The 25,609-nt window shown below is 42.0% G+C and overlaps 4 protein-coding genes across 10 annotated transcripts in view; 1 reads left to right on the top strand and 3 right to left on the bottom strand.

Annotated features, from left to right (window-relative positions):
• Positions 1-345: 345 nt before the first annotated feature.
• On the bottom strand, positions 346-5,796 carry ftr84 (finTRIM family, member 84). The gene is made up of 7 exons (XM_078080508.1): positions 3,787-5,796; positions 3,590-3,685; positions 3,245-3,478; positions 2,739-2,895; positions 2,596-2,652; positions 2,327-2,380; positions 346-1,498 (listed from the first exon to the last, which is right to left on the bottom strand). Exons 1-7 carry the CDS (start codon positions 4,357-4,359, stop codon positions 957-959), a joined length of 1,713 nt encoding a protein of 570 aa, XP_077936634.1. The 5' UTR covers positions 4,360-5,796; the 3' UTR covers positions 346-956.
• An 8-nt stretch (positions 5,797-5,804) lies between these two features.
• On the top strand, positions 5,805-9,112 carry tppp2 (tubulin polymerization-promoting protein family member 2). The gene is made up of 4 exons (XM_040187196.2): positions 5,805-5,945; positions 6,887-7,078; positions 7,355-7,508; positions 7,823-9,112. The coding sequence occupies exons 2-4, from the start codon at positions 6,888-6,890 to the stop codon at positions 8,012-8,014; spliced, it is 537 nt and encodes a 178-aa protein (XP_040043130.1). The 5' UTR covers positions 5,805-5,945; position 6,887; the 3' UTR covers positions 8,015-9,112.
• Positions 9,113-9,544: 432 nt separating this feature from the next.
• LOC120825576 (uncharacterized) lies at positions 9,545-25,602 on the bottom strand. Of its 3 annotated transcripts, XM_078080509.1 has the most exons (6): positions 15,787-16,953; positions 15,244-15,576; positions 14,972-15,142; positions 14,506-14,601; positions 14,355-14,398; positions 9,545-12,922 (listed from the first exon to the last, which is right to left on the bottom strand). In XM_078080509.1, the coding sequence occupies exons 1-6, from the start codon at positions 15,863-15,865 to the stop codon at positions 12,596-12,598; spliced, it is 1,050 nt and encodes a 349-aa protein (XP_077936635.1). In that variant the 5' UTR covers positions 15,866-16,953; the 3' UTR covers positions 9,545-12,595. The 3 variants fall into 3 exon arrangements, 2 of the variants coding, with proteins under 2 accessions (XP_077936635.1, XP_077936636.1); XM_078080510.1 differs by lacking the exon at positions 14,506-14,601 and having other exon boundaries at positions 15,787-16,951; XR_013450720.1 differs by lacking the exons at positions 9,545-12,922; positions 14,355-14,398; positions 14,506-14,601; positions 14,972-15,142 and adding exons at positions 24,332-24,427; positions 24,798-24,968; positions 25,070-25,602 and having other exon boundaries at positions 15,387-15,576; positions 15,787-24,224.
• LOC120825486 (uncharacterized) overlaps positions 25,213-25,609 on the bottom strand; it is a 185,842-nt gene continuing 185,445 nt past the window's right edge. For all 5 annotated transcript variants that reach the window (XM_078080515.1, XM_078080514.1, XM_078080513.1 and 2 more), the window contains one exon: positions 25,213-25,402. The gene's annotated coding sequence lies outside the window, so the exon portion shown is untranslated. The remainder of the gene's footprint in view (positions 25,403-25,609) is intronic.

Genomic DNA, 25,609 nt, shown 5'->3' with positions numbered 1-25,609 from the left:
TAGCTTTCCGCGTGACTTTTTATCTTCAAAGCGGGGTTTGATGCTTGATGTTGCCAGCGTTGCATCTTTTCTTCTTGCTGTTGATGACTTTCTGCTGCTTATTAGTTCTCAGGATTCTGAAACACCAGAGGAGGAGCCGAGGGGCCAACACACGGGCAACAGCACAAAGAAAAAGGCTTTTAAGATTGTTTTGATTAATCTAGTGTATATAAAATGCTTTGTCCCATCTATGGTATATCTTTATAGGATGGGGAAACTATAGTAAATGCACTTGCCCGTAAACACATACTGTGTTTTTTGTAATTTGCCAACAAGATTAATTCTAGAAGCAGTAATGAGTCAAAATAAATGGGCCACTAGACAAAGTTTAATAAATATGCAGTAGTTAAATTACATGGTTTTATAATACTCATATAAATATGAATTAATATATTGATATGATCAACCGCATGTGTTTAATATGAGATGTGTAATAAGTATCTTGTGCTGCTTTATAATCAAAACTTTTTAGTGTTTTACGTCATCGCTTTCCCTTAAAAGTTGCTATTTGTAGGACAATAAAAACTTTAGCCAACCTTTTTTTAACAGCATCGGCATACATAAGATACATAAAACACACACACAAACATAGCGAGCAAATTATTTGTCATTTATCTGCTGATTGTTTCAATCACTAAATGCTCCTCCCTGTTAAAAGCCGGCCTTGTTATTAGAAGATTGTGTTCTTATTCAAAGTACAATGCCATTTTTTTTTCCCAACAGGAACTTGAAACAGAAACCGTGACACATGTATTCATTGAACTTTCATAACATCTTCACAGGAACAGACACAATGTGGTCAGAAATCCATGCATAGGAGGGGTATATGTTCTATTATTTTGCACACAATTACATTACATGATGCTGTCAGCTCGTGTTAACAGTACCTGGGAGATAATCGCTGATCACAGAAACTCTCAGTGAGTTGTGGTATTCTGCTTCAGTGGGCAAAGGGTGACAGAGGAGCCCACACCAAAGCCAGCATACAGAGGCTCACTGAACTGAGCTCTGAATTTGTGGATAAGCTCCATAGTCTCTGATACCGCGTAGTAGGCCACGGTGTTGCCTGCGCAATCCAAGTACACACCGATTCGTGTGGCCCTGGGAGCTTCAGGAAGGTCTTTGTCTACTTTATTGTGCCAGGCAGAGTATCCCGAGTCTGAGCAGAGAAGACTCCAAGACTTGTCATTGTAGCCCAGCAGGCTGTGCGAGTTCTTCCCCTTGCGGCTGATACTCTTGTAGGCCACTCCGATGGAAAACTCCCCGCTCCACTCGGCCTCCCAGTAAAATCTGAAACCAGTCAGAGGCTCTTTGCACAGCACCTGCGAGAAGCCATCAAAGCGTTCGGGGTGATCTGGGTGAAACTGGACCGCTTTCCTCCGCGTGACGCTCTGGTTCCCGTCTGTCAAGGCCAGCTCTTTATAAACTGTGTTTGGATCCAAGGACATCCTGCAGGCGTCTGAGCAAAGACGGTCATACACATATGTGTTTTATGGAATGTCATCATAAACATTCACTCATCCATTTATTATCCCTCCCTCAGTCTGTTTTGCACCTAGACCTGGAGAGTCACATCAAATCAGTAACAAAATCGGCCTACTACCACCTCAAAAATGTAGCACGACTTAGAGGGCTCATGTCAGCTCAAGACTTAGAAACACTTGTACATGCCTTTATAACTAGTAGGCTAGACTATTGTAATGGTCTCCTTGCAGGTCTTCCAAAAAAAAACTGTCAGGCAGCTCCAGCTTGTTCAGAACGCTGCTGCTAGAGTTCTAACAAAGACCAAAAAATGTGAGCACATTACACCAATTCTTAAATCCTTACATTGGCTCCCAGTGTGTCAGAGAATTAATTTCAAAATCCTACTGCTCACATATAAATCACTACATGGTTTTGGGCCAAATTATATCACTGATATGCTTCCACTACATAAGCCTATAAATATATATATATATATATATATATATATATATATATATATATATATATATGTATATGTATATATCCGCTCGTCTACTCGGTAGCCTTCCCTTCATCTTGTTCTCTTCTCCTTCTATCCTCACGTAGTGTCCTGAGGACGTTAGCAATACCCATGTTACACACAGTTAAAGCCTCTCATCTCAAACAGGTTTTCCTATAATATAATAAATCTGTTAAAAGCTTCTTTGTGAGATATCTGATGATACTGTTTTATCAAACACATGTTTCGTTTGCAAGTGTGTCCAAGTAGTTTCATTAATTTCTTAAAAAATTGAATCGACTGAACTATAAAGACTCAACTCACATCTTAAGAAGTCTGCCCTGGTTTTTGGCTCCTGAAAATGAACTCTGGAAGGAACTGTTTGGAATTAAAAAATAAATAAAGTGGACAAACATTATTTTGTGATATATTTTAAAGAGATAACAAGATAAAATGTCTCCAGGGGTAATTAGATGTTGTTTTAAGTTTCTCCACTTAATTCATTTAGTCATATAATACTAAAATATATTGTTTTATGAGATTAACTAATTCATTAATACTCATCTATGCTTGAAAGTAAAGTTGTCTGTTACCTTTCAGTCGTTTCTCTCCATTTCTGGGTAGAAGGATGTAGACGGGCGTTTCACTCACTGTGAGGATGATACAGGTTAGCGTGCTCCTTTACAGTTTTCATAGTGTATAAATATCTTGTGAATTTCATCTGCTATTTACAAACCTGACTTTGAGATTTCACTTAATTCCTTCTTACAGATGATGTCCAGATGTTCCTTCATCTCGGTGGCCTTCTTGCTCATCTCCCCGAAGGAGAACTGAGGGTTGATGAGCACTTTGGGAACCATGGCCTCAGGAGCAACACACAGGGATGGAAAGTTCTATTCAATCAATCAATGGGAATCCAAAGTCAGGTCAAAAACACAAACAGTGCCCATGCCTGACCAAAAAGATATAATCAGTATCTTTCCCCGTTTCATTCAAAACCGTAATGATCATCTTCTTTTCAAACAGCGCATGGAGCAGGAAAAAATGTTTACAGGCAACATGAATTTACCACCTTCAAAGAAGTGCAAGTGTACTTTCACATTGAGTGAGGAAAGTGCATTTTAGTTTAGTTTAGTGTAATAGTCATGTTTGTTTGTAAAAAAAAAGTGTTGCAATGGTTGCAATAAGTGTTAAGACACAAATAGTTCAGTTTCTTGCAGCCCTTTACAATCTCTAAACGACCTGCAGAAAGTGAATGTTGTCCTCTGTTTCCAGAATCTGCCGAAGCTCTGCATCTCTGCGCTGGAGCTCCAGTATCTCCTGCTCCAGGCGGTCCAAGTAGCCCTCAGCCTGCGACATCGCCGACTGCATGTTGGTCGTTATCATCTGATGGATTTCAGCCTTCCAGCGCTCCACCGCCTGCAGCATTTCGTGGAAGGTCTTATCGCTTTCCGTCTGCGCTCGCTGGGCAGCACTCTGAAGGGCAGAACCAGTTGGTCGAGAGGTTTAGGAAAGGGTTGATATTTTAAAAAACAAAATCGAATCAGTAAGGATTGAATTATGTAAGGAGGAAACATCTGATCCTACTTTGAGAACATCCACGTTGTGTTTGAGGTCCTGCAGCTCCTTCATCCTCTCCTGAATGATGTGCTGGACCTCAGTCTGGGTGACCACTAGGACTTTCTGATGGAAAAAACGGGCTCATGTCAGGTGCTGTGATGTTAAATTAAACCCCTGACAGCATTGTTCTCCGTTCAAATACCCGCCACACAATCCAGACTCACTTGTTTTTCGATGCGCTCTTCCTCTGCCGAGGTAATGTTGTGGCCGCGGTGCTCCCTGACGGTGCACAACACACACACGCACATCTGGTCAGTGCGACAGAACAGCTCCAGGCCTTTCTCGTGCTGCGGGCAGATCTTCCTGTCCAGGTGGCCCGTCTCATCCACCAGCTTGTGCCTCTTGAAGGTGGACGACTCGTAGTGTGGCTTGATGTGCGTTTCGCAGTAGTAGGCCAGGCACATGAGGCACGACTTCACGGCCTTGCTGCGACGGCCGACGCAGAAGTCGCACAGGGATTCCCGCTGCATGTAGGGGAAGGGGGTGAGCGCCGGGAGCTGGCGCCGGGGCTCGTGGTTGACGTCGGGCACGTTGCGTCTCAGCACGGGCCGCGGCGTGAAGCTGGAGCGACACTGCGGGCAGCTGTACACGCCCATGTGGTCGAACTGGTCCCAGTAGATCTTGATGCACTCCAGGCAGAAGGTGTCACCGCAGGGGATGGTGACCGGGTCTATGGGTAAATTCGCGCACAGCGGACAGTATTCCTCTGGGGGGAAAGAGAAACCGGATTCGGCCATGGTGATGTTGGATGAGACGAATATTTGAAGAATTTATGATCAGAAAATCAAATTTGAACAGGTTAAGTCTGCTGAATGTCGGTCTGTGCAGAGAATCCTACTCCTTCTTCTCCTCCAACTCTTGCCTCTGCCGTTGTCTGGTGATATTTAAACAAAAGGCTTTGTTTGTACTTTAAACAAACAGTGACGTCTTCCCATATCTCCTGTGTACCAGCACCTGAGTGAGAGACAGCAGCAGGTGCCACCGCGATGGAACAGCCCAACAAGCAGGAATTACAGGGAAACACACACAATGAGGTCAAAGCGTCAAAACCTTCCATCATTTGTATTGCTGTAATGCTTGTTGACAACAGGATCTTTTGGGGCTCACAACATGAGCTTCTGTTTTCCTGCAACTCCGTGCTGCTCAGATATCTCAGCGACCAGTCAATGATTTGTTCAGGGATAAATGTAAATGGTTTACTTTCATTTTCCCCAAAAAACAACATTTATTGTGAGACAAGACTTGTGCACTTGCTCAGTATTTACAATTGGTGGTCGACGTGGCGCAGGGGTAGAAAGGGTGCGCTTGGAACCGCAAGGTTGGTGGATTGAGCCCTGGCTGCTCCATGTCTCATGTCCAAATGTCAAGCAAGACACTTAACCCCTAATTGCTCCCCAGGCAAAAATGTAAAAAGCCATGGGGTAAAAATGCAATGTAAGTCGCTTTGGATAAAAGCGTCAACTAAATGACCTGTAACAATAATGGTGACCGGGGGGGGTTACTTTCCACTGAGCACTAAGTGGTGTCATGATGGTGCATGATGTCAAAACAACTTGTTGTGTTTATCCTGTGAACAAAGCAAAGAGCATCATTCAATGGACCTATGTGGGTTCCCACGGGAGCATGCTGAACAACCTGGGAAACAATGCTGGTTTTTAATAATATACTGTATATATATATTGAATTGGGTATTATTACCACCATTTTGAGGATTTTCAGTTTGCCGTATATGGTGCTGCATTGTGTGAGCTTTACTCTGCCAGGGCTCTTTGTGCTTTGAAGAGCCGCTCTTTGTCTAGACAAGACGACTCTTGTAACAATGACAGTAAAAGAGAGAAAAAAAGACAAGGACGAGGGTGGGAGTGCATTGGAGCGATGACAATACGTAGCTGTGAGCTGAGGTTAATCTTATAGCGGGAGAATGGAGGAAAGAATGCTAGTCTTTGGGGATGTAGCACCTGCGCTAAAACACGGACAGCAGAAGACGTGAGGAGATGTGGCACAAATGAATAGGATTAAAATGAACAGAGGTTCAGAAACCCTTCCACAGAAGCAACTGTGTGCAGAGAGGCGAGGAGCTGATGAGAGTGAATAGACACAAGAGAGGCTAAGTGCCGATGATGTCATTGGCTGTGCTGGTCGGTACTCTCTCCCTTCTCCCTCCCCCTCCCCCCTCTCTCCTCTGTATCCCTCCATCTCTGTCGTCATTGTGAGGAAGCCTGGGAGTGGCAGGAAGAAGGAGAGGCAGAGGACGAAAAAAGGGATCAAGCACATCAAGATCTTCTTGAATATTTTCACAGCATCGTTTCATTCACGGCAGCAGGTACGCTTCACTCTTTCATTATCAGCGTCAGTGTTTTCTCGCACTAGCGCGCAGTCCGAGTGGCTATGGAAACAGCAGCAACAACACGCCATGTCTTAAGCATTTAACTGTTGAGATAACAGGATATATTGTTCCACACTCCAGTAATGGAAAATCATGTGTATTATATATGGGCACATGTTTTGATGGTACGGTTTATTTTAATATTGTATCTTATTAAAAAATAGTGTCTGTATCATAAGTGCTTGTAGCCAAGCAACACTGGATCGCACATGAAATTTCTGCACATGCTTTTTTGTGAATCATGTTTTTAAGGTTCAATGCCTGTAATCATTCTCCTTATATTAGGACAAAAGCTTTAGAATAATTGGGTTGCTTTAAAATATTTTCATTGTTTTTTTCTACTTCGAAATCAGGTTTTTCTGTATCATTATATACCAATGTTTGCTAAATGCACATCCTTGCTTGTTAACATAAAGCAGCATCAGGTTGTGTGTGTGTATCAGTGTGTGTGAGAGGGATGAGTAGACCAGGAGAAGAGAAAGAGGAGATTGAGCACGTTTGCTCATTCACCATTAGACAGAACAGCAGAGTAGGCGTTCGGAAGTCGGGCTGATTCAATTAGAATCAGGCTCTTACTGCAGCTTTAGTGTAAGAGGCACATAATGATGGATGTGTGTAATGTGTGTGTGTGTACAAGTGAGCTAGTGAGAGAGCGAAAGTAAAAGCATTTACTTAGACTGAACATGATGGCAGCACTTTCCTGGCAGGCCAACTATTAATTAGCTAATTGTGTCATCATGACGTTCTTTCATTTTACTAAAGGTCCTGCCAAGGAGATAAAGTTAATGAACCACCAAAGTGGTTGCATTGTGTTTGTTGATTATTGTGATATGTTGACCACCTTCAGCGTGATACTTTCTTCTCTGTGTATCTGTCAGCATGGCGGAGGGGTCAGTATCCGTAGCAGAAGTGGAAACCTCCTTCCAGAAGTTTGCAGTTCATGGAGACACAAAAGCCAGAGGAAAGGAGATGAACGGCAAGAACTTTGCTAAGATCTGCAAGGACTGCACCATAATAGACGGCAAGAACGTCACCACGACAGACGTGGACATAGTTTTCAGCAAAGTCAAGTAAGATTTCGTTCAAACATTCACAACAAAAACTTGCAACCACCTGGTCACATGGGAAACAATATGACTCAAACAGTCAGGGAATTACTGACATACTTTCCTCCATGAATACCATGCATATGTACAGCAAATTGAATTGTCAATCCAATATTTCTTGAAAAGCTTAAATTGTTAACCTCATTGAGCTTATTTAGAACAAGTTTAGGCCAATGTCATTAATTTGTGTGTAAATAGGAACATTAAATTATTTGTATAAAACATTTGGTGTTTCCTCAGGGCGAAGTCAGCTCGTGTAATCACATTTGAGCAGTTCAACCAGGCCCTGACAGAGTTGGCTCCCAAACGTTTCAAAGGCAAAAGCAAAGAGGAGTCGCTCCAGCAGCTCTACGGTCTCATTGTTGGTAAGGAGCCTGCCAACGTCGGTGTCACTGTGAGTATTTAGTCATTTCTGACCTCAACATACTCGCCTTTCACCCCTCTCAGGCAGGCGTCATTAAACAACGCTGAACTGCTTACTCAACAACTTAATGCTATTGATTCCTCCACTCGTCTGACATTGATGTGCAATGTTCTTTGCCATTGTCATTCTTGTAGCTCCAGAAATTGAACACGTTATGGCTTTTAAATGACATTCTGTTACAAGTAATTTATAAAAGGTGCTGAAAAGAGAGTGAGCCGAAAATAAGGTAAGCAGACGGATGCATTCGTGTAATATGCAGGTGTGTATGTTTTTTGTTTTTTTAGAAAGTGGCAAAGGCGGCAGCAGTGGACAGACTGACTGACACCACCAAGTACACAGGAGCGCACAAGGAGCGGTTTGACGAGTCCGGCAAAGGAAAAGGAAAAGTTGGGCGGGAGGACATCCCGGATGGCAGTGGCTACGTGGGCGCTTACAAGGGCAGCGGCACTTATGAGGAAAAAGTTAAAGAGGCATAATTATGTGGACAGGTTATGAAAAACTTGATTCAATAAGTAGAATTAGCAGTGTTAAATATACAAAGAATATGAAAGATGAAATACATTTGTTGGCTGCTTTCGATTTTAATACAAAACAAATAAACTGTAGATGTTTGTTGCCCTGGCAATATTAACTAAATCTATTAAAATACAATTGCAGAAAAGAAAACTAAAAGGTTTTCGTGAGTTTCAAGAAAATATTTATAAAAAGAAAATCCAAAGATAATTGACAGTTATACAGAAACGTTTAATCTGTTGTACAGGAGCATGAAAAGCTGATGCCGAATATCTTCAATTCAAGGACCAAAAAATCAAACTGTACTTACAGCCAAGCATGCTTTAAATAAACTAATACTGCTTTGTATAATAGTTTAACACTGTGCCTTAGTATCGATGTAGCCACTAGTGTGAATGCTATGATATACAGTAATGTGCTACTAAACTCACTTATCTTGATGGAATGGATGGTAGCAGGTTTCAAGAAATGAAGCTGCGTCAGCAGTTATTCTTTACTCGCTTAGCTCATCACTATATAGCTGAATGGCTTTTGCGACTGGACTCCTCAGTGCCCATTATAATTCTTGTAATGGCATTTGATCGTATCATGAATGGAAATTTACATTCACGAGTCAAACAATTAACAAGCAGAGAAGAACAGAGAATGATCCCTTATTGATGAAGCTACAGCAGAGGGCAGCCTAAATCTGTATTCCTCATCCTTAAAAGGACTATAAACATTATGCTTTGATTGTTAGGCTCAGAAAATGTAAGCTGCTTCATTGTTTAATGAATGAGATTAAATCAAATATCAATATTTTCTTTCTTCACCCTGAATTTGAGGCTGGGAAAAATATTTTAAGAGAAGTGAATGTAATAGTGCAACATCATATTGATTGAATATATATATATATATTTATATATATAAAGAGTGGCGCTTGAAGAACTCATGACACACCTACGTCTTCTACCTGGACCCTCCTTGTAATGTGACGTCGATTTATGGAGGATTAATTACCAATGTACCAATGCTTGTACTTTTAAGGATGTATCACATTAAAGGCCAATACTGTAAAGCAACATCTGGATTTAGTGTGGACGGTGTCATTGAATTCCAAGTTAGCATGTATTCTAAGCATTCTCAACTCATGATCAATCACAGTATTTCATTTTTAAACGTGATTTGAGGGTACACCATGAATATGTCAGACCATCTAAAACCGGCACCTGGGTGGCTCTGATAACAACCTTAAATGAAAGTAAAGGGAGACTTTGTTATTGTTTACAAGTTCAGCATTTTTCTATTTCATTGTCATTTCAATTAAAGAAAATTGTCATGTTTCATTTAAATAATTGCCATTGATAGAATATAATTGTAGCCTGTGTATGAAAGCAAATCAATTTCAAAATCAAAGGGCGCAAATGAGGTCCATGCGCGCGAAAACAGTCGCAACCAAAGGGCGCTTCATAACCTGGCTTAAGGGCCATGACAAAAGACGGAACGAGGCAGCGTAAATGATCAAAAGTGATTTATTTAATAAAGGACAAAACTACACACATCTTTTGTAATGTATAAGGTGTGTCTCTGTGACTTAAATAAACCCCAAACAAGATGGGTCAAGCAGGGTAATCAGGCCACGGTTGATATCTGGAATGCAGTGAAGAGAGCCAGGTGTAGTCTGACCAGGTGGAGCTTTATCCCCATTGGCTCACAACTCCCAGGTGCACCAGATCTGCCATCCACTCAAGACAAAGATGGTTAAGACCAGAGAGCGGTATCACCCCCACAGAGTGGCCTCACTAAACCACACAAAGGCCCTGACAGCGGGCAGACTTAATCAACTTTGTATCTCAACATCTAATTGAAGTAAAATTGCTAGTAGGCGGAACAAAGCTATTTTGCGATCGGCCAATCACTTCAGTAGCGCCGAGTTCTAAAAGTGGGAGGTGGCAAGATGCTTCTTCAGAACTGCATAAACCGCTCTCAGAGCTGCATGTAGCGGCATGTTGGAAAATGTAGTAGTATTAGTCATGTTCACACGTTTTCAACATCTCAGGAGGGAAAATACACTGCTACAATTCATATTTTTGCTGAAAAGGGTGAAGCATTCATCGGACCGTTCATGAATGCTACAAGCTGATTACTGAGACTGACATGCCAGTCGGAACCTTCCAACTGCCACTTTTCAATCTCACCATTACTAGAGTTTTATGTAATTATTGGCCAATCGCAAAATAACTTTATCCTGCCTACTAGCAACTTTAGTCCAATTAGTTGTCAAAAAGAAAAACTACTCAAGAGGGAGAAGATAACCAACTCGCGAGCAGGTTTTGCTTTGCGAGCAAGCAAATTAAAAAATCGCAAGCGACTTTTGTTTGTGACTGTTTAATTCCTGCATTTAATAAATGACAAATTATATGAAAAAGATGAATAAATAGAATTTCATCTTTGAAGATGAAGCAGATGCGTGCCACCACCTCATTTCCTGTAAGAAGCCATTACCTTATTTATCCCTTGTTACCACCTTTCAACTGTTTGCATAGAAATAAAACACACACACACACACACACACACACACACACACACACACTGTGCTATGACTGTGATATAGAGTTGAGGTGTTGCGCACTTTGGGGGGTGCTGTGTTATGGGAGTGGTTATAGTAGCCTTGCTACCGCCATTGTTGTGTGTGGGAGGGTACGGGCCAACCCAGTAACATCTCCTGGCTTTTTTATAAAAGATTATCGAAAGAAGTATTTTCGCAAATCCTTCAGTCTGCTGATTGTGCTCCCCGGAGATCTGAACTAAAAAGGCCAAGTTGGGAGCCCTACACGACTGAGGGACCGAGAGTACCCAACGGCTCTCCTCCGGACAGTATCCCTCCCAGTCCAGGTAACTTCTGCCATGGCGACGTACATCCAGGAGCCATTGAATGGAGTTGGCATGATACCCGTTAATCATCTGGGTGGGTGGCGGGAGAACTGGTGGAGGGCACAGTGGGCTGGTGGACACCGGTTTCAACTGTGACTCATGGAATGTGGGATGGACCCTCATGGTGCGGAGAAGTTCCAGTCGCAGAGCTGTAGGGTTACTTATCTTCTCCACAACGAAAGTAACGTTGTGCCAGTTTCTCTGATTCAGTCTTTATTGGAATATGTTTGGAGGAAAGCCATAGTTTCTGACCTGGTTTGTATGCAGAAGCTGGTGTCCGGTGGCGGTTTGCAATGCGCTGGTTGTTTTCAGCTGAGCAGAGTAGGGCAGAGCGGGTGTATCCCCAGACCTTATGGCAGCGGCGGAGGTGCATTTGAACTGATGGGACAGCTATGTCACCCTCTAGAGAGGGAAACAGGGGCTGAGACAAACCTCTGGCAGTGCTGGTCAGGGAATTATGGGCGTATTCAATCCATGCGAGTTGTGCGCTCCAGGCAGTGTGATTGGCGGCGGTTACACACCGTAGAGCAGGATGGGTGGTGAGGTGAAGCTCCTTCTTAGCTCTTAGCCTTGGGGGTCCACGTGAAAGGGATGGAGGTGAGTTTGGTTAACGGAGCCGCTATCTTGCTGTAGTCTCTGATGAACCGACGATAGAAATTAGCGAACCCCAGGAACCGCTGTAATTCCGGTTGTGGGGTCTGGGCCAGTTTGTCACAGCCTTGTTCTTCTCTGGGTCAGCCCTTACCTGCCCACTAGCAATAATGTACCCCAGAAAAGCGACTGAACAAGCGTGGAACTTGCATTTCTCGGCTTTCACATAGAGCTGTTCTCCAGGAGTCTCTGGAGTTGCGATATTAGTTTTTGGCTCCATAAGGTTGTTTTCACGAAGTCTTTAGATTGTTCAAACAAAGAAGAAGCATCATCTATTAAATACTTGATGAATCATGGTAGCAAAGGCTGATACACCACAGCTATTTACAGCTATGCAGGATGTCTCCATTTTGTTTATGTGTACGAGTGTGACAAATCTAAAAGCAAGAAGACACAAAATAACATTTGCTGTTTGTAACTGTTCTTAACTTTAAATTATGAATGACAATAATACACTAATATTCCAAGGTGAATGATGCAGTATTTTACTAAATAAAACATCACTTGTATTTTCCTTCTTGTATTGCAATGCAGACTAGATCGCCAGTTTTATGGGCAACATTTCACTCTGAGTGCCTTTGTTCGATAGTGCACTTTATGTTTAATATTTTTTAACTTTTTAAATACTTAAAATTTTTAACTTTAACTTTAACTCTTGTTTTATACTAACCCATAGCCTTATTCTACTAAACCATTGCATTAGCATTTCATTTTATTACTTGTGCAGTGCTGTCTTGTTGTCTATTGTTACACTGTCTACTGTCACGCACCAACCGCCAAGACAAATTCCTTGTATGTTTGACATATTTTGGCAATAAATGTTTCCTGATTCCTGATTTGACTAATGAAGTGACATTGTGTCTGGATATCCTTCTAATGTAATGCATTGTTCCCTGTCCTATAGTTACTTCATATCTCTACAAAAATCAAACAAAGGATCTAGAAAGCTAATTTATGCATTTTGAGCACAGTAGCCTCCCTCAGGTTGCCCGTGGTTGCTGAGCCAGGGAGTAGATAAAGTCCTCTTCATTGCTCTCAGGTTGATTTCTTTCACATTGCACAGAGGGATTCATTTGCTCTTTGGGATGTTGAACAACAGAGTACACAGAGTCAAATGTGCCCGCGCTCTTTCTACACGCCCCCCTTGAATTGTCCATGAAGATGGCAGCTTGATTTAAATAAAGAGCGTCTGAATATCCATCACGCCTCTCAACTGGTAAATCCTTGACTCGGCTGTAGGAATAATTAGAATAGAGAGCATCTGGGTCGGTTTGGTCTTCAAGTGTTATTTCTTCGTATCCAGCGTCCTTCAAATAGAAAAGAGACAGAAACAACAACAAAAAAGCTGAGAACAGACCAGGGCCCCGTTCCTCGTACGTAGATCAACTATGTCGATCAAATGTCCTGCTAGTCAGTATTAATTAACCAGGTGATTGAAGTCAGGCTATTCAGGTTCCTCAAAGGCTCAAAAAGTCTCGTTAATTCCAACCAGACTTCAGTTATCAGGATCATTTTGTGTGTCCGTCCTACTGCAAAAGGGGGAAGCCTTGATCACCAAAACCATGATTGTAACAGTACAACATCAAATAAACTCAACAAGAATGTAGCACAAGGATCTGAATGCAGTGTGTGAGACAGTGAATGCTCGGCTGTGTGGTGTTCACTAGGGCTGCAACTAACGATTATTTTGATAATCGATTAATCGGTTGATTATTTATTCAATTAATCGGATAAAAAAAAAAAAACAGCATTGAAAAGCTTTAATTTCCAACCGTTTATCCTAAAACAGAACTGCAAATTCACATTGCAAAAATACTTCAGAAAGTACAGGTTGCTCCTTGAACATAAATTTATAAAAAAATAAAGCAAAAATACAAATCAGAAAATGTAAAGATTTGTTTTAACGTCAGAACTTGTTCTCTATACTACACTCACAAACTCTCTCACAAACACACCCACATGTTCACTTGAAGCTTATTCAAATTATTACCATCATTGTAGTGCAAGTTAAGTAAATGTATACACCCCATCTAAGTACAGCTAAAAAACAACCAAGTGCTATGAGTTGGAATTAAAATGGCATTTGTAAATAAATGCATTAGAGGCTTCTTAGTTGATTTAATGGATCACCGTGTGTCTCTCTTTACAGACATAACATCAACTCATTGAGTGACGTAATAATTGCGCGACACAATGAATCGATAATGAAGTTTGTTGCCAACGCTTTGAATAATCGAATTTTATAGATATCATCGATTCGTTGTTGCAGCCCTAGTGTTCACCATGTACGGCTCCAGAAGGTCTTTAAATAAATGATTCGTATAGAAAGTCATCGTGATGTGATAATGGATCATGAAGAAATCTCTCCCTATAAAATGTGAATCTAACTAATTAGATTAGATCCTTCATCAATGAGGAACGGGACCCGGGTGGTTAGGTGAAAAATGTGTGTCTTTGGCTCCTAAATGAACCATAAAGGTGAAGAATAAGCACAAAGGATGAACATATTGTGTCAAGAAGCAGCTTCTGCAGAGGAACATTATAGTGTTTAAAAATGTTTGTTTATCAGCATTGTAAAATTATTCTAAATGGCATTGAAGTAAGAAATGAGAAGAGAGTGTCAGAGCTGCAAGAGAAATGTGTGAGACTCACACAAGCTGAGGGAACAAGTGAGGAAAACTTCAAGCAAGATGTTTCTGTGAAAGAGTCAATAGAAACTGATTTGAGCCCAAAACTGACCTGTTGTGCGTCTCTGTTTGCTGTAACAGCACCTGACACAACTTCTGTGAACATAAAGGACATCATTTGTTAATTTGTCTGGTGGAGGCCTGACTGAAGTAGACAAATATTTGCAAGGTGTATTTTAATTTAATATTAATGTGAATCTTACTCGATTGTTGTTTCATCATCTTGTTCATAAACTTGAGTGAGACGATCAGTATGATTATTACGACAATAACACCTATAACCAAATATAGAACATAGCCTGGACAAAGACAGAGAAAGAGGACGGATGTGAGAAAAGATCATTCACACTTCATGGTACTTAGCATGTGCTCACATCCTCTTTGTTACTAAGGAATCTTTCAATAATCACAAACTTGCTTTTCACAGGAAATGAAAACACAGATATTTTTGTTCCATGAACTGCCCCATTTTATATTAAGGAGGCAGGCAAGATGCTGAAACATGTTATAATTTATGAATAAAGTGGTGCTGGCAGTACATGTGTATGTGAGCATTGCATTGACAAGTGTGTGTGTATCTATATATATGTATTCTTATACAACTTTAATCAACATCAAATTATATATGCAGTCAATATACTGTAACATGTTCATGCATGATGTACTCACTAACTGATCCTTGTGCTGGTGCATCAGGTGGTGTATTGAGGGTGGTGTATGACGTAGACGTATCAGTAATAACATCTGAGCTGTTAGAAGACATCGTGGAGCTCTTTGTAAATGAGGAGGTGGGAACAACAGTGACAGTTTGTGGAGTCATGCTGGGACTGGGGGGCGGAGCTGAAAACAACAGACAAGTGAACATACCAACAATTAAGAAAGTTATTACTTTTGGGCAAACAAGGATTTTCTCATTGAGAATATTTAGAGAATAAACTCACCATCAGCAACTTTTAGATTCACCTTTATATATGAGTCAGGGCCAAATCTCTCCGCTCTACAATAGTATGTTTTGGAGTCTGACTTTTGGAGATTGCTGAAAGTCACGAACAAGGTTTTTCCTTGGTTATATAACTTTATTCCATTTTTATTTTCAATTTTTCCATATGCTGCTTTAATGATGATGTGATGGTCCTCCGTGCATGGACTGTAACAAAAGTACTTGACATTCTCTGTTACATCAGTCCAAACGTTCCAGTCTGAGCAGCTGATTTTCACACTTTCACCAACACGACGATTTATGTTCAGAGGCTTCATCTGCACAACACTCAGACCTACAGGCAGAAATAAAGGAGACATTTTGCCTTTGTCATAGTTCATACGTACATTTCCTTTGACGTTAGTTTTTACTATTTATGACAAGAAATTTGAAAAATAAAATAAACCCCTGATTAAATTATACATGTTTCAATCAACAGCTACATCTTTTGTACGCAAGCTACAGTTTGTGTAAATGCAGAAAATACAGAAAAAAACTAACTCACCAGAAAGAAGACAAAAGTAAGCATAGATTTTCATCATCGTGAAAGTGAGAGAGCGAGTGATCGAGTGTGTAGGAATCATCAGGTCAGTCAACACCGTCTTCACGTCCCTCCTTCACTTCCTCTTACTGTCTCCAGTTGATGCTCCTCCTCCTCCTGCAACACACAAGCTGTTTCTCATTTAGTGGCCGTGTTCCTCTATTGACTCAGCCTCTGATGTGGACGGGGGGGCCGGGTGCTTCTACGAAAGGAAATGGTCTGGCCTGTGAGGGACTTCCTGTTTGTGGCGGCAACTTTTCCTGTTGCTGCAGCAAGCTCGACAGTAAAGCTTTATATTTGAAAAAATATATAAAATACAGCCAGATCATATTCTTCTCATTTCATTTAGGAAGATTCTTTACCCCAGGAGCATCATACCTATAGATCAGGCTGAGAGAAGGACACATTCTGGTCATTTTAAATGAAATCCTAATAATCATTTTCATTATATAAAACATACATTTTACAAATAGTCAACATGTGTGTTTTTGAAACATGGAATGTACCCAGTAATATTAGTAAATTAAGATATCTGCGCAAAATATATGCTTTTCCTGCACGCCCTCTCTGCATGTCTCAGCTGGGCTCGGGCCGTGTCCCAAAGCGGTGGATCCAAAACCTAGTTCATGCTTCTGCGTTTTCAGAGAGACGCAAGGACACTCGCACTCAAGAGCCCTTTGGGCGTCTTTTCACCTCTTCTTGCGTTCTCGCGTGCGTCGACCCATTTTTCTAGACTAGCGTCAAAAGCTACGCAAGATGTCACTCTTTTGGTCGTCTTCAACAAAAACACGTTACTCCACCTGGCGGTGAATTGCTCTGCAACACACGCAAGACTTTAGAACCATGAATTGAAACGAGTGCGTCGACACGACTCTGTGTAAAGACGCAGAAGCAGAAGCATGCGCCAGCCTTTAGAAGCACTTTAGCCAATCACTGATTAAAGTCAATGAGTGACACATCCTTTCAGAGTCCTAAAATCCATTGAGTTGTGGGCAGAGCTCTTCACCGCCCCACGCGAGTCTCGCACCAGTTAAAACAAGAGTGACCACGAGCAGTGTCCTTCCAAGAAGACCTGACCCGAACTCTGTACCAGAGAAAGGAGAGGTAGATTTTATATAAGTAGATTTGTATTGTATTTAATATTATATTTTTATTATATTTATACAATATAGTAGTTATATCATATTGTTTATATATAGTTATATACTGTATATATCGGGGGGCACAGTGGCGTGGTGGTTAGCACTGTCGCCTCACAGCAAGAAGGTCCTGGGTTCGATTCCGCCCAGTGGCCTTTCTGTGTGGAGTCTGCATGTTCTCCCTGTGTCTGCGTGGGTTCTCTCCGGGTTCTCCGGCTTCCTCCCACAGTCCAAAGACATGCTCTGGGGATCAGGTTAATTGGGGACTCTAAATTGCCCGTAGATGTGTGAATGTGAGTGTGAATGGTTGTATGTCTCTGTGTAGCCCTGCGATTGGCTGGCGACCAATCCAGGATGTACCCTGTCTATCGCCCAAAGTTGGCTGGGATGGACTCCAGCCCCCCCGCGACCCTGTGTGCAGGATAAGCGGTTTGACAATGGATGGCTGGATGGACTGTATATATCCATCAATGTACTAAATTGTTTGAATAAGATGTTAAATACTTAACTGCAAAGTAATAATGAATAATAATAATTGTTTTGCATTGAATCATACTGAGATGTTTACTGAAACTGAATGGCTGACCCTAACCCCCCCAAAAGACCCACCAGCTCTAATGTGACATCAGCTTTGCTACGGTTTGTTCCTTCTGTGTGTGTGTGTGTGTGTGTGTGTGTGTGTGTGGCTGCGATCAGCTGGCATCTGGGCTCCTCATTGGTCCATCGTCAAGCCCTCGTCACCGCCAGCTGAATTATCCCGGTTTCTGGTTGTCTCATCGCCCGATCGTCTCTTCACGTCTGTGGCAGATATACTCTCGCCCCGTTAGCCGGTGATCTTGGTACCGTGTAACATAACCTGTGTGATTGTGTCAGTCCAGTACATCTTCATACCGCATCGCCGCCCAGCCAGCACTTTGTACACTTCCTTGTCACTGCTTCCTCAACTGCATCCATGTACCCATAAAATAAAGCTTTTCTTTCCACCTAACCTGCCGTCTGTCTGCATTTGGGTCATTGGTAAACTGGCCGTGACAAGATCAGGTTCATAATTTGTCTACTTGAACTCACGTTGATCAGTTTCTGTTCATAATAACAAGTATAAACGATCTTTAAAACGGTCACAACCGCAGTAAGACATTGATCAACCTTTTAAAGTGTGAAAGTTAAGGCAGTAAAGTGACTTTTCACTGATAACTACGGTCGGAAGTTAACAACGTAAATAACAACCAAAATCGTGGGCTGGAAGGCTGAATTCTTTGACTCAGTTTGAAGGAGCAAAGGAACGAGACAGCTCGGACACAGACGAAGGGACGCGATCCAACTACAACTGCAATCTCTTGAGGACGCTGCCGCTACACACACACCTACTCGTACTCTCACTGACGCTCAGCCGCAAAGCAAACAGTTGTGGAGGGTGAAAAGAGACGAGACAGGAGACGGAGATGCGTTGAGTCAGCTTCACTCTCCACTTCAATAATACAAAACAACACGTGAGAACTACTGCGGACATGCACGTTAACCTCACATCAAAACACTTCCCCTTAAAGGTACAGTCCCCTGGTGAATGTCTCTCCAGCGTTACTTGTGGGTCACCACACAGTGTAAGATTATGTCAGTGTGCACAAAACCAGATGCCATTCACATGAAGAAAAACAACATTTATTCTGAATTTGAATAAAAGAAAAGTACACAATATAAATGTAAAATCCCAACAATTTGACACTTACAACACATAAACTAAGTGTGTATGACACAATGAAAGATGAGCATGTTAGCAGATTGAGACGCACCAATTCTAAAACAAAACGTTCTTCTGAGGTCCCAAACTTTACGTTTTCTTTCTGCCCTAAAACGTAAGTCAAGTTTAGAGCAAATAAAAGGCCATGACGAAGTGTTTTACCCACAGTCTTCATCATTGTTGCGTCACCAGCAGTATTCAGGGTGGATGTGTGTAAATCTTAAGCCACCAAAGGCACCTGGACCTGAAGGCATCCTCGGCCGAGCTCTTGTGGCTTGTGCATAACAACTGGCAGATGTGCTCAGTGATATTTATAACAATTGTAATGGTAAAAATATGTTATAACATTGTTTTGTGCTAAAGCCGTGTCTCAAGTGTCCTGTATTTGACCCGGACGTGCAACGAGCAGCATGATACAAAATGTTAGTTTGCAGCTGTGTCCTGAGAAGGGAGGGCGGTCGACTCGATCTCATAGACGCTGCAAAACATTCATCAAGACTCTGTTTTATCAGACAAATCATTCTCTTCTACCGAGCTTTTATTGAAATATTCCACAACACATTTCACTGTATTCCCCCACATTCTCCAAAAAGACCACCATAGTCCCTGTCCCCCAAAAGAGCAAACCCCATTGCCCGAATGACAAACACATCCACAGACGCCAGCAAAGCTCTCACCATCCACCCAGACCTCCACCTGGACCGGAGGAACACAAATGGCAGAACGCTGTTCATTGAGGACCGCTGGCATCAGCACCATCGTGGCCTCTAAGCTCGTCAGTGGGCTCAGAGACCTGGGACTTTCCTCCGCCCTCTGTGATTGGACCACGAGTGTCCTGACAGGCAAACCCAGGACTGTGCACAACTTGTCTTCAAAGAAGTTTATATAAAACCAAATACCGACTAGTACAAGTGTGAAGCTGTCCGCTGACATGGAATTATGAAAGTATGTCCCACGCTTTATTTAGCAAATGCAAAATACTTATTTTATCTTTCAACACTCAGGCATTTAATATTGATGCAATAGCTGCTGCTGCAGAGATCCTTCAAAGTGGGGACGTAGACGGTCCCTCCCTTTTGTTGGGTGTTATGGTGCTGTAGACTTGGTCTTTGTCCATCATCAATGGGTGGAGTGATTGGTAGACTTCATTAGGACCTGCACCCTTAGGGAACAAGACATGTTTCATTTATGTTAATAAACTTGTCCCAAATTAAGCTGAGTGAAATAAAATGCATTTAATAAAATGTAGTTGACATTGAAAAGTAAAACATTGCAGCAACGTGTCAACAAATCAAACATATTAAAAAGGTGGGACCGTAGGACCGGGGAGCCTCAGCACAGAGCGGGAGACTTAAACTCAAGGAGAGCCTCTCCATATAAAAGGAGATCCCGAGAGCTGAGCAACTCACGTTTGTTCTCGTTGTCCGGCATGTGCTGAAGTCTGGGTTGCTGTGTTTGTTGCTCGCCAGTACCGTGTGTGTGAGCAAACTATACTAAGCAGGTAGGTTGTACAATTTTAATCTACATCCTGTATACCATGGGGAAATTAATATAATGTTTTATTTCCTATGATAGAATTTCAGACCTGAACCAGACCTGCTGGTGCACAGGTGCCTTGGGCCGAGGAGGGAGGAGGTTGGGCTTGCCAGCACATTATGCATTTTGTAATAAGTATGATGGGTACTCGGTGATTAGTGGCTGTTTTGTACATTGCAGGCTGAACTGGTGACACTGAGTGGTGTAATGGTAAAAATATGTTATAACATTGTTTTGTGCTAAAGCCGTGTCTGAAGTGTCCTGTATTTGACCCTGATGTGCAAAGAGCAGCATGATACAAAATGTTAGTTTGCAGCTGTGCCCTGAGAAGGGAGGACGGTTGACTCGATCTCATAGAAGCTTCAAAACAAAGGATTCCTCTTCATGGCCTTGGTTGATATCTTATTCTGTACGAAAGTTCTGGATCCAAGTTTTACTTTTATGTCAAGTAATAATGATTTGCACCGGCCATTAAGGAGTATCTTGTGTGTGTGTGCTACCCTCAGCTTCACCTGGGTTCTTATCTCAACCTGCTTTGCTGCTTCTCGTAACTGACACAGAGAATGTCCTCCACATGTGTATAAAAACTCAGCGTCTTTAGTGCTCGGAGACGTCATTTCCACAGAGCACCGTGATACGTGCCTGTGTATTTGACCTCCTGCTTGCAAGCAATAAATGGACTTTTTGCAACTTTGATCATTCATCAAGACTCGGTTTTATCAGACAAATCATTCTCTTCTACCGAGCTTTTATTGAAATATTCCACAACAATTTGGCGTCACGAACAGGATTCACTGACCGTCCGTCAGGCTCCAGGGGACCGTCCGGGGAAAAAGGCCTTTTCCAGGATCACCAGCTGATGATCCTGCCTCATACCTCCTTAGACAAGAGAGAAAGGACCGGCGGAAACCAGAGGAGTCCTGATTGACGTCACGCGTATCCAGCGAAGAAGAATTAATTTCTACAAACTCGGGTAAGAAGTTGAAATTCCGAATATAAAGTAACAGTAAGAGTTGAACATAACGGAGACGGATGACTGATCAAGTGGTTGTTATAGTCTGGGGAATAAAAATTTTTTAAAAATTTTTTTTTTTTTTTCCTTATAATAATCTTTTAATATCTTTTTTGAGTACATGATTCCGGGATATTTCTAATGCATCATTTTATGCGAAGGTAGATAGGATCGTGTACGATTTCACTCGGAACAAATTCTCCGAGATCGTAACGCAGATCGCTCGACTACCCGGGTAAAATAAGATCGTTGCTATTGACCAAACGTGAATTCCACCTGTGGAATAAGATCGTGGAAATAGCCTACGTGAATTTTATGCTGAAGCAGGTAAAACGATATCACTGTTATTGTTAACCAAACGTGAGTTCTACTGAATTACCTTTAGAACCAGATCGTGGCAAAATCGAAGCGTGAGTTTTGAGTGGGGTTTTTGCAAAGTTTTTCCTTGAGTAAAGAAACTAAGCCTTACGGTGACGACTGTATTGTAATAAGTAAACCGGTAGGGTCCACCAGTAAAAGATGGGTGGCCAGTCCGCAAAACACACGGAACGTCTGGTCCGATTGTGGCAATGATGCAGCAGAAATACGGGAAAACATGTACAGAGTGTCTCCCGTACTGGACAAAAGAGTTTGGGTTTCCAGAAAACGGCTCGTTGAGTGCCGCTAAACTTAAAATGTTAAAAGGGGATTTGGAAGCAAAGTTAAAAAAAAATAAAAATTGAAAAGTGGTAAAAAGATCAAAGTTAAAGACTTGGAAATAAAAGAGAAAAACCAGACATGTCTGGCACAATGGGAAATGGAATGTGAATGCAGGGAGAGAAAACGAATGATGAAGAAAATGACGTGTTTAAAAACTGAAAAAACCTGACATTGAAACACAGAATAATCCATGTGTGTCTTCTCCATTGTATCCATCCCTGACAGGGGCAGGCGGTCCTCTCCTGAACACGTGTTGTCAAATTCCTGCACCACCTCCAGTCCAACAATCACCACCACCGTACAACCCCGATCCTACGGTTGGCAGACCTGTAACACGCAGTCAAACCCGGCTGGGAGACCAGGGAGGTGCAGACGTCAAATCATGCTCACCCCTCAACCCATTGAGACCTGACCCCACAGCTCAGTCCACCCCGGACTCTGCATGGTCAATCCACGACCCATCCCCCTGGAGGGGCACAGCCGGCAGAATTGTGAATTTTCTTAGTCCTAACACCACCATGGACAGTAAACTGGACGGGTCTTATATTCAAGCCCCCATGTTTCAAGTTCCAGGGCCACAGGATGGACTACCTGCCTCCCATCTGCCCACCATAAAAAATGGCGTGGCTTTTGGAAAAGAGTTCCTGACGTTATGCAAAGACATAAAAGCCATCTGTGCTGCTGTGGTTGCGGCCTTCCAAGTCAACATGGCCCTCATCAACACCACGAAACAAGGTAAAGCTGAAGATGTAACATTTTACCATCAGCGTCTTGTGGCTGCCTTTCAGATTCACAGCGGCCTCGAGGAGCCCACAGACATAACCAACATGACTGTGTGGGAAACTCATCTCAAGAACGCCTTCATGAACGGGCTTCTGCCAGACGTCAAAACTGCCACTGAACACTCTGTCGTGGGTCTGGAAGATGCAAGGCTCACAGAAGTGGTAAAACATGCACGACACAATTATAAAATGCATGTGGAAAACCAAATGTGTCAAGACAAACGCAGCAAGCAGACTGGGGAGAAAGCCCAGCTTGCGATGCTCCAAACCGTAAAACAGTTGACACTGGGTGCAGAAGGAGGACGAGACCCCCACCCATCCGGAAAATCTTATGGGAGGGACCAACAGAGAGGACGAGCGTATGGAATAAATCATGGGAGTAGAGGGCGTTTTCAAGGAGGGGCCCCACGAGAAGCGCAACCCGATGAATGCTTCCTCTGTGGCAAAACAGGACATTGGTACAAAGACTGCCCCTACCGTTCAAACCAGGTACGTCAGCCACATGGACGACAGCGCCACTCCGGGACAGAGGGGGTCAACAATTCGGCACATCAGACTGACTGTGTGTGTGGGATGGAGATTGCACGTGTGAAGGAATGACTACTGCTGCCTCTCCAAAACAGGGAAGTGAAACACACCACACACACACACACGCACATGCACACACGATGCTGCAACAAAGACCTGCTTCCTCGCACGCACACACACACACACACACACACAATGCTGCAATGAAGACCTGCTTCCTCGCACGCACACTGCAGAACAACATGCTGAGTGGGAATAAAAATGGCATTTGTAAATAAATGCATTAGAGGCTTCTTAGTTGATTTAATGGATCACCGTGTGTCTCTCTTTACAGACATAACATCAACTCATTGAGTGACGTAATAATTGCGCGACACAATGAATCGATAATGAAGTTTGTTGCCAACGCTTTGAATAATCGAATTTTATAGATATCATCGATTCGTTGTTGCAGCCCTAGTGTTCACCATGTACGGCTCCAGAAGGTCTTTAAATAAATGATTCGTATAGAAAGTCATCGTGATGTGATAATGGATCATGAAGAAATCTCTCCCTATAAAATGTGAATCTAACTAATTAGATTAGATCCTTCATCAATGAGGAACGGGACCCGGGTGGTTAGGTGAAAAATGTGTGTCTTTGGCTCCTAAATGAACCATAAAGGTGAAGAATAAGCACAAAGGATGAACATATTGTGTCAAGAAGCAGCTTCTGCAGAGGAACATTATAGTGTTTAAAAATGTTTGTTTATCAGCATTGTAAAATTATTCTAAATGGCATTGAAGTAAGAAATGAGAAGAGAGTGTCAGAGCTGCGAGAGAAATGTGTGAGACTCACACAAGCTGAGGGAACAAGTGAGGAAAACTTCAAGCAAGATGTTTCTGTGAAAGAGTCAATAGAAACTGATTTGAGCCCAAAACTGACCTGTTGTGCGTCTCTGTTTGCTGTAACAGCACCTGACACAACTTCTGTGAACATAAAGGACATCATTTGTTAATTTGTCTGGTGGAGGCTTGACTGAAGTAGACAAATATTTGCAAGGTGTATTTTAATTTAATATTAATGTGAATCTTACTCGATTGTTGTTTCATCATCTTGTTCATAAACTTGAGTGAGACGATCAGTATGATTATTACGACAATAACACCTATAACCAAATATAGAACATAGCCTGGACAAAGACAGAGAAAGAGGACGGATGTGAGAAAAGCTCATTCACACTTCATGGTACTTAGCATGTGCTCATCTCCTCTTTGCTACTAAGGAATGTTTCAATAATCACAAACTTGCTTTTCACAGGAAATGAAAACACAGATATTTTTGTTCCATGAACTGCCCCATTTTATATTAAGGAGGCAGGCAAGATGCTGAAACATGTTATAATTTATGAATAAAGTGGTGCTGGCAGTACATGTGTATGTGAGCATTGCATTGACAAGTGTGTGTGTATCTATATAGATGTATTCTTATACAACTTTAATCAACATCAAATTATATATGCAGTCAATATACTGTAACATGTTCATGCATGATGTACTCACTAACAGATCCTTGTGCTGGTGCAGCAGGTGGTGTATTGAAGGTGGTGTATGATGTAGACGTATCAGTAATAACATCTGAGCTGTTAGAAGACATCGTGGAGCTCTTTGTAAATGAGGAGGTGGGAACAACAATGACAGTTTGTGGAGTCATGCTGGGACTGGGGGGCGGAGCTGAAAATAACAGACAAGTGAACATACCAACAATTAAGAAAGTTATTACTTTTGGGCAAACAAGGATTTTCTCATTGAGAATATTTAGAGAATAAACTCACCATCAGTGACTTTTAGATTCACCTCTATATATGAGTCAGGGCCAAATCTCTCCGCTCTACAATAGTATGTTTTGGAGTCTGACTTTTGGAGATTGCTGAAAGTCACGAACAAGGTTTTTCCTTGGTTATATAACTTTATTCCATTTTTATTTTCAATTTTTCCATATGCTGCTTTAATGATGATGTGTCGGTCCTCCGTGCATGGACTGTAACAAAAGGACTTGACATTCTCTGTTACATCAGTCCAAACGTTCCAGTCTGAGCAGCTGATTTTCACACTTTCACCAACACGACGATTTATGTTCAGAGGCTTCATCTGCACAACACTCAGACCTACAGGCAGAAATAAAGGAGACATTTTGCCTTTGTCATAGTTCATACGTACATTTCCTTTGACGTTAGTTTTTACTATTCATGACAGCAAATTTGAAAAATAAAATAAACCCCTGATTAAATTATACATGTTTCAATCAACAGCTACATCTTTTGTACGCAAGCTACAGTTTGTGTAAATGCAGAAAATACAGAAAAAAACTAACT

Source organism: Gasterosteus aculeatus, chromosome 9 (genome assembly GCF_964276395.1).
Source record: "Gasterosteus aculeatus chromosome 9, fGasAcu3.hap1.1, whole genome shotgun sequence".
NCBI classification, from domain to species: Eukaryota; Metazoa; Chordata; class Actinopteri; order Perciformes; family Gasterosteidae; genus Gasterosteus; species Gasterosteus aculeatus.
Note: the sequence above shows the minus strand (reverse complement) of the source record. Positions and strands in the feature narration are given on the sequence as shown.